Source organism: Stegastes partitus, unplaced genomic scaffold (genome assembly GCF_000690725.1).
Source record: "Stegastes partitus isolate 25-593 unplaced genomic scaffold, Stegastes_partitus-1.0.2 Scaffold1224, whole genome shotgun sequence".
In the NCBI taxonomy this organism is placed as follows: Eukaryota; Metazoa; Chordata; class Actinopteri; family Pomacentridae; genus Stegastes; species Stegastes partitus.
Window position 1 is genome coordinate 2,730 of NW_007578955.1, and position 11,895 is coordinate 14,624.

The following is an 11,895-nucleotide window of genomic DNA, read 5'->3' on the forward strand; positions in this document are numbered from 1 at the left end:
TGGAACTTTTAGTCACACTGATTGTCTTTGTCAAGAAAACCAACTGGTCAGTCCACACTGCTCTTACATGCCTGACCTGTTATCTCCAACATAACCCACTCCAGAGCAGGTTAGGTGTTCAGCATAGGTTACCATGGTGATCTAAGAAGTGAGCCACCATCATAGCACTAAAGATCCTCCTCTTCACTTTACAACTAACACACAAGAAGGCCAAGCACCAGCAGCATCGTTACAACCATTTGCTTTGACCACAACATAGCTGGAGTGTCCCAGTGTGGTAACACTGCTGCCACTCACTTTCATAAACTCTTTCTTCCAACAGTAACACCTCTTTCATCTCATCACTGCCTGTGTTTTTACTCTACTCCACCATCACACTTCCTACTATGTAGAAACCAGCACTGTCCTTTGTTCTGCACCAACAGAATCAAGACTTTTCACTGAGCTCTGGCAGACAACTCAGTCAGCATCAACTTGTTTTTTAACAAATAATTCTGCATCTCCTTCATGAATATCCTTTAATTTCTTATCTAATCACTGTTCACATAAACGAAGTTACATCAGTACTGTTCATACACAGGTGGATGATATGTAGAGGAGTTACACCATCCAATATGCAGGACAACATGTCTTTAAAAGTAAACAGCAAACATGACTGACCTGATACTGACAATGTGACGGCTTTACTCCACTGAGTTGAAGAATAGGAGTCATCTCTGGGTCTGCTTCTACACATGTAGTCTCCACTGCTGGACTCAGAAACACCGAATGTCTGGTAATTATTGTCTGTCCATGGTACATATGACCCATGTCCTCTCCATTCATACACCCACTCAGTGGTTCCACCTCCGTGGACCTCACATGTCAGAGTGATTGTTTCACCACTGAATAACTGAGGCCAGTGTGGTTGTTGTGTTAGAACAACGTCATTGGAAACTGTTTTCAGATACAAACAGGGGGAAAAAACAAAATGTCAGCAGAGAAACATTCATATTTTAGGATTCATCACAGATCTAATTTTAATAAGTAAAACAGGCATTTTTCAATGAAAATGACTAAACTCACAGGTTATCACAATGGTGACCTCATAACTTGAAATAGTGTCGTAAACTGGTTTTCCTCTTCTTCCTAAACACCAGTAGATGCCTCCTTGTGAAACCCTGATAACTCTTTTTTGTTCATCATCTACTCTAACTGGATCCACTGGAACAGAAGTGGTAACCTGAGTACGTCTGTACCAGTAATATTTCCATCCATCAGAGTTCTGCACAGAGCAGGTCAGTGTCACATTGCCTCCTACTGATATGGTTGTTGGACCTGCTGTCAGTGTGGCGCTGGCTTTAACTGATATAAAAAGCAAACAAGAACAAGAACATGCAATTACTATCATGGCAATCAACATTTCTCAGAGAAAGTAAACTTTTAGGTATGTTTTCTTTTGACATTCGCTCTAAATTCATCATCTTCATGTTCAACAAAAAAGAATGTAATTGTCCTTTACATAACACATTATATATTAACCAGCAGTCTTTTTCTCAGTGGTGATTTATGTTCATTTCAACATGATGACTGAGGTGCAGGTTTTATATCTCAATAAGTACATTATTGTTTCTCAATGCTTCTGTCTGAAAAAGTCATGTTCACTATAAACATATACGCTGCACTACTGCAAGATACACAAAGATGCTTTACTTCCACAGTGGTCTGACCTGTTGTCAGTTTAGACAGAGGAAACATTATCAGCTGCTGCCTCCTGAAATCATTTAAAATTATTGATGCGAAGTTCAACGATGTTTCCTTTTATTTTAGTTCACATATTCTATCTGCAACAGCTGTTATTGCACAACAGAAGAACATACATGTGTTAATTCCAGATGAAAGTCTTTGAGCTTTCTAGCACAGTGTGTTCTCTGACTAAAGCTGGAAAGATCCAGAGGTCCTGGTCAAAGTCTGAAGTTTCACCTTATTCTAAAAATGTTTACACAAAAATAATCATTAAACATATGTTGTATTACATAGTAAGGATCAGCATGTAAACAAGGATCATACATTTGTGCTGTTAGTTATGTTGATAAAACACTGAGGACTCACCTGAAACACTTAAAGAGACAGTGTTACTGTTCTTTGTTTCATGTGAGCTCTTCCTGCGACCAACACACTGATATTCACCACTGTCATATGTAGACAGACGATCTAATGTTCTGAGTTTCAATGTGCGGTACGAAAAAACTTCTTGTCCATCCTTGTTGATCTTATATTCCCACTCAGCATCTCCTCCGTCGTTCATGTCACATATGAAGGTAACAGACTCTCCAACAAAATAACTGGACCAGATGGGGTCAGTCATCAGCACAGCATCTACAATCCAACACAGACAGACAGTGCTGTGAAAGTATTTTTCCCTTTCTTGATGTCTTCTATTTTTGCATATTTCTCACACTTAAATGTTCCACATCAGACTAATATTTACATTTATTTGATATTAGACAGAGACAACCCACAAAATACAACATGCATTTTTTAAATGATGATTTATAAAAGAGCCATTCAGAGGTGGACTTGATGTGTGCTTTGGGTCACTGTTATGCTGCTAAACCCATTTACGCTTGAGCTTTAAGTCATGATCTGATGAGTGGATATTTATGAGGAGAAATGTCTGATACAGAGAAGAATTCATGGTTCCATTAATTATGACAAGTCGTCCAGGTCCTGTTGAAGCAAAGCAGGCCCAAACATCACACTACCACCACCATGTTTCACTGCTTCTATCATGTTCTTCTGGTGAAATGTTCTATTAGCTTCTCGCCAGATGATGTAATGGGACCCATGACTTCTACGAAGTTCCCCCTTTGACTCATCAGTCCACAGGATGTTATCCCAGAAGTCTTGGGGCTCATTCAGATTTGTTTTTTTTTGTTTTTTTTAACAATTTCCAGACGAGCCTTTATGTTCTTTTTGGTCAGGAATGGTTTGCACCCTGCAGCTCTCCCATGGACGCTGTTTCTGCCCAGTGTCTTCCTTATTGTGGAATCCTGGACAGTGACCTTTACTGAGGCCAGTGAGCTCTACAGTTCTTCTGATATTTCATGACAGACACAATCGTCGCAAATGCACACAATCATGAGGATATATATAGATAGAATGCAGCAGGATGAGATTTATATTTAGCACATAAAGAAAAACAAAATGAAAACTCTTCAATTACCTTGAGTGTGTCCATTGGTGAGGAGTGTGAAGAGCACTACAATAAAAGGGTGAAACTTCAGACATTGTCAAGTCAAAAGAACCTTAAACATCGCATTAAATAACACATTTAGGGATTTAAGAACGTTTAATATGAATAGTTAATAACATTTAAAATGGTCATCCACTCTCATCTAAGTTGCTAAGAAAGATCCACTATCAGTCATGTTGATAAAAACCACACATCTCCTCTAATCAATATTTTTTTAAAAGGGAGCAAATGACCAAAATCGTTTTTCTCTGTGTGATTGAAACAGAAAAGGGCAGTGATGTACTCACAGAAGAACCACAGCTCACAAAATAAAGTATGTCCCATCCTCGCATTCAGTCCAAACCCTTCCGATAAACCTAGTGTAAAGAGAGTGAAACTCAAGCACAAGGGAAACCAAGAATGGAAAAAAAAAAAAAAACAGAAGTTACATTTCACATACATTTTGGGTATGACGTGCTTTTCTGGCTTCTTCTTCAGCTCGACTCTGCGCTCTTCCTTTTACACAAAACCAACAGGGTTTGACCACAGAATTATTTCTACACTTCCTCGTTGGGCACTGCGGAAACATCTCAGAGCCATCCTCACGCAGAGGTTTCATCTCTGATTAACTGACAGCTTAAAAGTAAACAGACAAGAAGTCATTTTCTTCCACATATAGAAAAACACAAGACCACTGAAGACAAGCAATGTGAACACACAAACATCCAGAGGTAAAGAGACTGAACTTATGTCAAAAAATCCTCTTTATGTCTGTGGCAACTGTCAGAAAACTTTAACCACAACAGGAAAAAGCATCACATTTACAGATATTAATCATCCAAGTGCTCTGAGTCAACATCCCACTCAATCAAGACAATGAAATACAACCGACACTCCTCTCATATGACCTGGATCTGTTTAAAAATAAAACTCATACTAGAAGACTGGACAACTCAGTTAGTCCATCTGCATCCCAAAAACAAACTCAAGAAACTAACTCAAACTCACTAAGTAGAAAACAAATGGGGGCTGTTTCGTGGATATGGTGTCACTACAAATTAACTATGACTTCAGACAATTCTTAGAATATATATGTAGAATGTCAGTCAGATGATGGCATTTTGTATTTATCCACAAGTGGTGAAATGTGTGTAAATCTACACAGTAATATATGGACATGTATATTTATGGAACTATCTATAACTGAGTATTATCTTTCTAAAAATCTCAAGTGCATTAGTCCTAAATTGCTTATATTCTACATATAATTAAAGCGTAACTGCAAAGCCAGATAACGCTTTAGAAAGAGCACTGTGGGATGCATTACAGTGAATAACTGTCTAAAGGACTTGGTTTAGGCATTTGGGCTTGATTCAGGTTTTAAAATAAACGATGTCTGAAATCGAAGTTGGCTTTACTTGCTCTTGGTCTACTTTCTGCATTTGCTTGAGGCATCACCACTTTAATTACAGCGACATGCATTCAGGATGACAGTAAACACATCTACAGACTGTTCTGGAGCACTAAAGTAACGGCTTTGTACAACAACACATTGTCTTGGTGATGAGTTCAAACTGCTGCAGACACTGACTGAGTATGAATTTGCTTCCTGTCATAAATACACTCACCCTGTAGGCTACCGCTGCCTTGCAAAGGGTCACTAATTCTTGATGCAACAGTAAAAGGCTGCCGACAAAAATTTCAAGTCAAAGTTCTGAAATGTACAATAAACACATTTCCATTTACAATGCAAAGTTTGTACTGACAGAGATAAAGGAGAGGTGTCACACTCACCGACACAGCAGGTGTTGTGCTTCCTTACACAGCAGTGGAATCTGGGTCTGAAAACAAGCTCATTCTGGAGGCTAAATCACAAAAGTTTAGCTGTACTAGAGAAAATCTTAAAATGTGTTCTTACAGTGAAATAATGGTCTCGAGTTTGGTTATGACTTCACCCACAGGAAGTGAGTGAGCAAAAACAGTGTTGTGAAAGAGAAGTAAGCATGAGGAGAAATAAAGTCCTGCCCCCCCTCTTTCAACTCGCCTCTGCTGTGTTAGAAGTAGCAGGAACAGAATGGGTCATAGAATTAAACAAATCTTTAGCTTTCAGTAACTAAACAGGGGGCGTTCTTGCTTTTTAGCAGACGGACATTTAGTTTTAAATATACACAGAATCAAGACTGCTTAAAGAAAGCTTTTGAAAAAGAAATGTACACAGGAAGTGACAAAATTTGAACTGTGCAACTTATTTTTAATGCAAACCTTGAATTTTCTTTGACAGAAATATACGGCACTTCCAGTAATCTGTTTCCCCTGAGAACATTTGGACTAAGTAATTACACAACTGTGGACGTTCACATGCAAAACGCTGCATCTCTGATGTTTTGATAGCAGAGCACGACCGCAAACACAGAAGTTGTACGAACGTAACAAACGTTGAATGAAGAAGACTGTGCTGTTATTTGTTGTCTTTCATGCCTTTTGTCTATCTGTATAATATAATCTATATCATGTGTTGAAGACAGTGAGATCCACAAACAACTGAAGAAGTCACCCAGAGATGCACGTGTGCCATGTAACAGTTTCTTACAGGATAAATTCTTTATGCAACACATCTAATTTGGTGGAATTCAGAAAAACTCACATTGCAACCTTTATAGAAAAGATCGAAATGCATCTTTGGGTGTTTTTAAAGTTACATTTTACACAACAGCATCATATCTGTACAAGCATCAGCGTGATAACCTCCCAACCTCCATCCATTTTTCTGTGTGTTACTTCAGTGCTCTGGCTGTATTTTGGCACAGAAGTTCTCTCAGTCGCAGAAAATTACAGCCAATCACAGGTCTTTTCACCCAGAGCAGTTACAATAAAGCCACAAGTTAACGCTGAATTCTAGCTCGACTGTTTGATGCACATGCTCATCTGGTGGGAGGGGCTTAGAGCAAGAGAGCAGAGAATGCAGAGGAGGGATGTATATTAACAAATTAAGACTTTTTCCCCCCACACACATTTTATGGCTCTTTGATGTGGACTTAGTGAATCGTTTCAGCTGTATCTGCAGATTTTACACATTCCACAACTGCCTCATGTTGGATGAGACAACTGCACAAATTTACAGGCATGCAGGTTTTACTAATAAAGTGTCCAGTGAGTAGAACAGCTTTCACCAAAGTTGTGCTTCATTTCACAGTATTTCAGGTTTTACATGATCTATGGGTCACATAACTTTTAAAAGTAAAAATATCTGATGTTTGAGAAAAATCTAAAATGTGTAATGCACAGTGGTAGGGGGAAACACATAATAAAACCACCTCATTTGGTTTACAGTATTAGGAAATGGTTTTAAATATCTACTACAATGGACTTGGGTCAACTTGACAGGTACTGTGGAATGTCCAGTTAGATTGACAATTAAGTATATAAATGCGACTGAATGCCAGAAACATTAGAAACATTTTTTTTTTTTTAAAGAAGATGTTCAGATGTATTATTTGTTGGTATTAATAAGGAGTTTTCACATGGAAAATTGCTGCATAAGCAAACTAAAGCTGCACGACTACACATCAGAAATATATCCCATATTTCAAACTTTTTACCTGATGTTGACTTTTAAAACAGCAAATATTCAAGCTTTGCTACAAGAACGTGGTGAATGGAGAATGGTGTCATGAATGGCTTTTGGTTTTGGTGATACAGCTTTCTATACAGTCTATTAAGACAATGACAAATGTAGAGCAGTATGGTTAATCCAGACGTAAGGATATCAATACGAGTTATAAACCATTTACTAGCTTGTAGAATAAATGACCACAGCATGCACCCTACATGGCAGCAACATCACCATCGGCAAACTGGACTTCAGAATAAACGGCTGCTTCAGCTGCTGCAGGACTCGACTTTGCTGTGAATGGAGAGAAGCTCTGGGTGAAACAATGATCTGCAACGTCATGTATAAAAATGACAACTTAACAATGAATACAAAAGAGCAAGACAATGAAGTTAATGTGTCCAATCGCACAAAGACTAAAGCTTGTATTAACCTTCTAGACCCCCAAAACCAATTTTAAAATCAGTAAGCATACTTTCAGCTCTGTCTGGAAAACTAACCAAATCTCGGCTTAAAATGGTGAGGTTTCATCAAAATCATGTTATTCTACAAGTCCCATTTAAAATTTGCCAAAAATAAACAATTTGCAATAAACAGACTGTCAACAACAAAACATTCTGTACTCCATAGCTTTGCTTTATATTGCAGAGAAAGTGCAACTCTCACTGCATACATTCAAAACAAATGATGCAATATAAACTGTCCAAGAAAAAACTGTTTCACAAGAACTGCTCACTTTACTTACCCCTTTTTCCCTTGGCTTTTTTTTGGTTGACTTGAGCATACATCAGAGTGGTATCTGATTGGAGGATACACTTGTTCAGAACAGATATCACAGATATTGCTTGAATGCACAAACTGACAGATGAAATGGAAGCAAACACAACTTGAAATGCTTTTTCACAACTACAGTACATCAACAGATATTCAAATGGAAATCAATTAGTACCGCACTGACAGCTTTTCATTGTTTCATTATCCTTGCAAGTGTAGCCTAAGTCTAAATCTGTGGAAGCTGTGATTTAGTAAAGCAAATCTAAGACACTGCACGTGAGACAACATGCAAAAGTTAAAGAAAGAGGAACCAAACAGAGGAAACCAGGCACTGAGGCAAGATGTGGAAACAAAAGAAGTTTAAATGTATTAAAACTTTTGGGGGAACTTTTTATTTTACAGAGAGCAACTAATAAAAAAGTTTGATAAAAGTCGATCTAAAGTGGAAACAAGTTCTAAAAGGGGAACCAAAACCAAGAAAGCAGTGACAGGGAACAACACAGAGACATAAAGAGACATGCAGGTACCGACACAGATGAGCAAATAACCGGACAAAGCACTGAGGGAGAAACAAGACTAAAAACATCAGGGAGGTAACTGGGAACTGGTGGAAATAATGAAGGAAGGCAGAACCTCTCTGAAAAGGTCAGGCAGGGGGCAGGAGGTGTAAATAGGACAATGACAGTTGGTGAGTTGGACACTGGAGGCGAGGCCACGGAGGCAGAACAGCTAGAAGGCTGAGATCAGAGCAGTCAGACATTTGAGAGGTCACACAGAACATCCTTCTTCTGGCACTTGCTCGTCTATCTCTGTCAATAAGATTTTATTTAATGTCTTTTAAAATGACTTAAATGACTTAAATGATGGGGGAGCAGGCTGGTGGTCTTTCAGCAGGGACAGCTGGGACATCAGCTAGCTCTGGGACAGAAGAGCTGTCTGGTTCAAACGCATGGTGAAGAGGAGCTGGGCAACAGGGAGCCTCAACATCACTGGGAGCATCGCTGGTCAGACTGCACAGAAAGGAGGCTCTTGAGAGTCAAAAGTGGAATCAGATGCAAGAGCTGGACCAGGTAGGAGGCTAGTGGGCCAGTGGCTAGCTCACTCAGCAGCTGAAGATGACAGGAGACTCGCTTAATCCACAAACGTAGAGAATTCCTGAGCCAAAGCTCTGAGGACACTTATCTGCTTTTCTAAATTGGCTGCTTACTCCATGGCTGGTCAGTTTTTGCTGTTGCATTGAGGTCAAGGAAGAGGACACAGCAAGCGATTCAGGAGAAAGCAACTAAAATTTTCTTTTTGGACCTCGTCTGAACTGTGAAACAAAAAGGATTAGTCCAGTTGACCTTGAATTAAGCACTTAGGAAGGGCCCAAATGCACGGCCCCAGACACTGACGTAGAGTGTATAAACAAAATGAAATGGAGGACAACTCACAGGAGATGAATACTGACTGGCAGGGAGGAAAACTACAATAAAACAGCTGTAGAGTCAAGACACAGTAACTGACAAAAGTCCAACAAAGGCAGATCCAAAAAAGTAAACAAGTGTAAGTCTAAAAGAAGAGACCAAAATTTAAAGAAGCAAAGACACAGGGAACAATATGTAAAAATGAGGAGACAGAGGGATGGACACAGGTAAGGAGAAGAACTGAAAAAGCACTGAGTCAGAAACACAAAGTCAAACACCAAGGAGTTAAACAGAAATATAGGAAAGAGCAGACGGTCAAAAAGGCAGAAACAACACAAGGGCAAAAAGAAAACTGCTTAAGAAATCCAGAGTAAAATCATCTTACAGACATGACATGACTTAGAACTGTAGTGAGAACAGATCCCACACAGTGACAATCACATGCTGTATATATTTTTTAATTTTAATTCTAAAAGCTCTCAGATGTTTAAATTTGACAATTTCCAACTCTGGTAACATCTATCGCTAGGATGTAGAAGTTAACCAGGGTGAGTGAAATGATCTGACCTGCATGCTAAACCCATAATTACCTTGAATGTCGTGACATCACAACACAATATAGAGTCAACATTTAGTATGACTGTTGTCACTGACTGTACCTGCAGCTCCTATCTTCACATCAGAGTAAACAGCACCATCCTTTGGCTCAGGCCGCTTCCCTGTTGAAACAATCAGATGAACCACAAAGATAAGAAAAAAGGATTTATTTTCTAGTTTTTTCCAGAAACTGTAGACTAAGTCCTTTATAGACAATTATATTTCTTGACAGTGCTTACTCTGATTTCCGAAGTTTTGCAGTTCAATCAAAGAGTACACAACATCTTCTGATTCCTCTGCACCTGAAATACAGATTTTATACTCAATCTCCTTTAATCCCCCAGATTTAGCATTTCTAACAGCTCTATGTAATTTAAGGATTTACTGTACCATTTCCAGTGTCTTCAGAGTGTCTGATAGAGTCATAGAGGTGAGGGGGACCTTCAGGAGAAACTACATTTAAAATTAATTCATGTCAGTAATTAAATACCTGTCGAGCATTTAACGTCACCTGGACATCTTTCTTTTTTCCTTAAAGAGCAAAGACAGGGAATTCAACATTTTAGAGAGTTTGATATACTGACAGTACCATTTTCTATGGAATTTTAATGTTTATGAATTCTTTCTGTCACGTAGTTTATGTTCATTGTAAGTAAAATTGCGTTTGTGTGACAGGTTTGCTGGATGTTTAAGAAATTCTACTCTTGTTCAGAAACTGAGCATAAAACATTTTGTCTTTATCTCATCGTTCATGAGTCAAAACATGGGAAGTGCCAACCATTGAGAGGCGAGTTGTATTCATCAGTTTCATCCTGGTTGACTCCATGATTTGTGGTGGAGCCCCGATTAGAATTCTCTGACCTATAACATGTGATATACAGTGAGTTTAATGTTAAATAAAGTACTGCTGTATTTTTGTGATGAGGGAAAAGAACAGAGTTTACTGACCTATTAAAGCATGACTCTGTGGGAAGAAAAACAAACAAACATGCATTGTTACATGGCCTTATGAGAGAAACTGTTCTGTTATTTAGTGACGGCTCAGAGTATGTAGTAAAACTAACAAAGTATGAAGAAAAACAGGCCTCACCCTTGGGCTTTCTGTAGAAAGACAACATGAGCAGGAGGATAATAAATACGATTCCACAAAGCAGTCCAACAATCAAGGACACTAGAAATGAGGAGCGTTCAGGTCTGGACACAGCTATAATAGATGACATAAAGTACATAACTTCCAGACTTATTTAGACAAAACTCTGTACCATGTAAATACACGACACAGTGTGACTGGATGCTGTTGCTTCTCAAATAGTAGAACGGTTGACCAAATAAAAACTGCCTACAATTCTTTATTCCCGCTCACCTTTAACTGACAGCCAACTCTGTGGTGACACTCGTCCTGAATATTGACACTTGTAGAAGCCTTCGTCTGACTTGGACACTGAAGAGATATTCAGCTCAGCTCTGGTATCGTTTTGGACAAGTTTCTCATTTTGAAAGAAAAAAACATTGGACACTATCTTCTGTCTTCTCATAATGCAGCTCAGACTGACAGCAGCTCCCTCACTCACAGGATGGACAGGGCTCCCCAGGATAAGACCAGCAGCTGTGGAAGAGTCAAACGATTTTGTCTCAGTCAGATCAGGTTGTCCAGACCTTCAGTAAGAGCTCACGTGCAATCATGGGAATGAACTGCACATATAGTTTTATTATTACATGGTGACTCTTTTGTAGGATCGTCATAATAAAGCTTTGACATTTGACCATGTGTACGAACAAACCACTGCATGTGTCTTACAGCAAGCTTTTGGAAAATAAACAATCTTTCTACAGTGTCCCACACATGATAAAGTGCTTGTTTGGAATTGTGATTACAGACATATAAAGGTAAGTTCAGATCGCCTGAGAACATAAGACGCCTACACCAAACCAAACCTTCATGATAATAGAGGGCAATACATGACTGTTCTCTATGGGAACCAACTGAGACAAAAGCTGGACTTGCAAAGACGCTGATGTGATGTTTACTCGTTGCCACATAGATAAAAAGTGAAGGTATGGCTAGTTAGGTTTAGAGTAGAGCGGTGGTATACTTAACATACTTAACATCACCTCACAGATTTATTTTCTTACATTTTTTTCCGACGGCTCTTGTTTAAATGACACAATGATTGAACAGCACGTTCACAGCAAGTCTCAGGCATTTAGGTGTTTTGCCAACCATAACATAAAATTCTTTGGAAAGAAGAAGTTAAACAGTTTTTACTCAAAGAGCAAACATTTGTGAAGCGCAT

At 38.8% G+C, this 11,895-nt stretch overlaps 2 protein-coding genes across 2 annotated transcripts in view; both read right to left on the reverse strand.

Moving 5' to 3' along the window:
* The window catches only part of LOC103368944 (contactin-4-like), a gene marked incomplete at its 3' end in the record, with an annotated part of 7,895 nt that extends 2,503 nt beyond the window's left edge, over positions 1-5,392 (reverse strand). The window contains exons 1-6 of the mRNA XM_008297494.1: positions 3,675-5,392; positions 3,523-3,591; positions 3,206-3,241; positions 2,092-2,358; positions 1,066-1,344; positions 661-936 (exon numbers count right to left, since the gene is read on the reverse strand). Of these exons, the coding sequence (XP_008295716.1) occupies positions 661-936; positions 1,066-1,344; positions 2,092-2,358; positions 3,206-3,241; positions 3,523-3,559 (895 nt within the window). The remainder of the gene's footprint in view (positions 1-660; positions 937-1,065; positions 1,345-2,091; positions 2,359-3,205; positions 3,242-3,522; positions 3,592-3,674) is intronic.
* A 52-nt stretch (positions 5,393-5,444) lies between these two features.
* Positions 5,445-11,895, reverse strand: part of LOC103368945 (obscurin-like) — a 31,908-nt gene continuing 25,457 nt past the window's right edge. The window contains exons 10-18 of the mRNA XM_008297496.1: positions 10,965-11,207; positions 10,692-10,805; positions 10,550-10,565; positions 10,380-10,462; positions 9,992-10,054; positions 9,841-9,903; positions 9,664-9,723; positions 7,570-7,623; positions 5,445-7,118 (exon numbers count right to left, since the gene is read on the reverse strand). Coding sequence (XP_008295718.1) covers positions 7,039-7,118; positions 7,570-7,623; positions 9,664-9,723; positions 9,841-9,903; positions 9,992-10,054; positions 10,380-10,462; positions 10,550-10,565; positions 10,692-10,805; positions 10,965-11,207 — 776 coding nt within the window. The 3' untranslated portion in view covers positions 5,445-7,038. The remainder of the gene's footprint in view (positions 7,119-7,569; positions 7,624-9,663; positions 9,724-9,840; positions 9,904-9,991; positions 10,055-10,379; positions 10,463-10,549; positions 10,566-10,691; positions 10,806-10,964; positions 11,208-11,895) is intronic.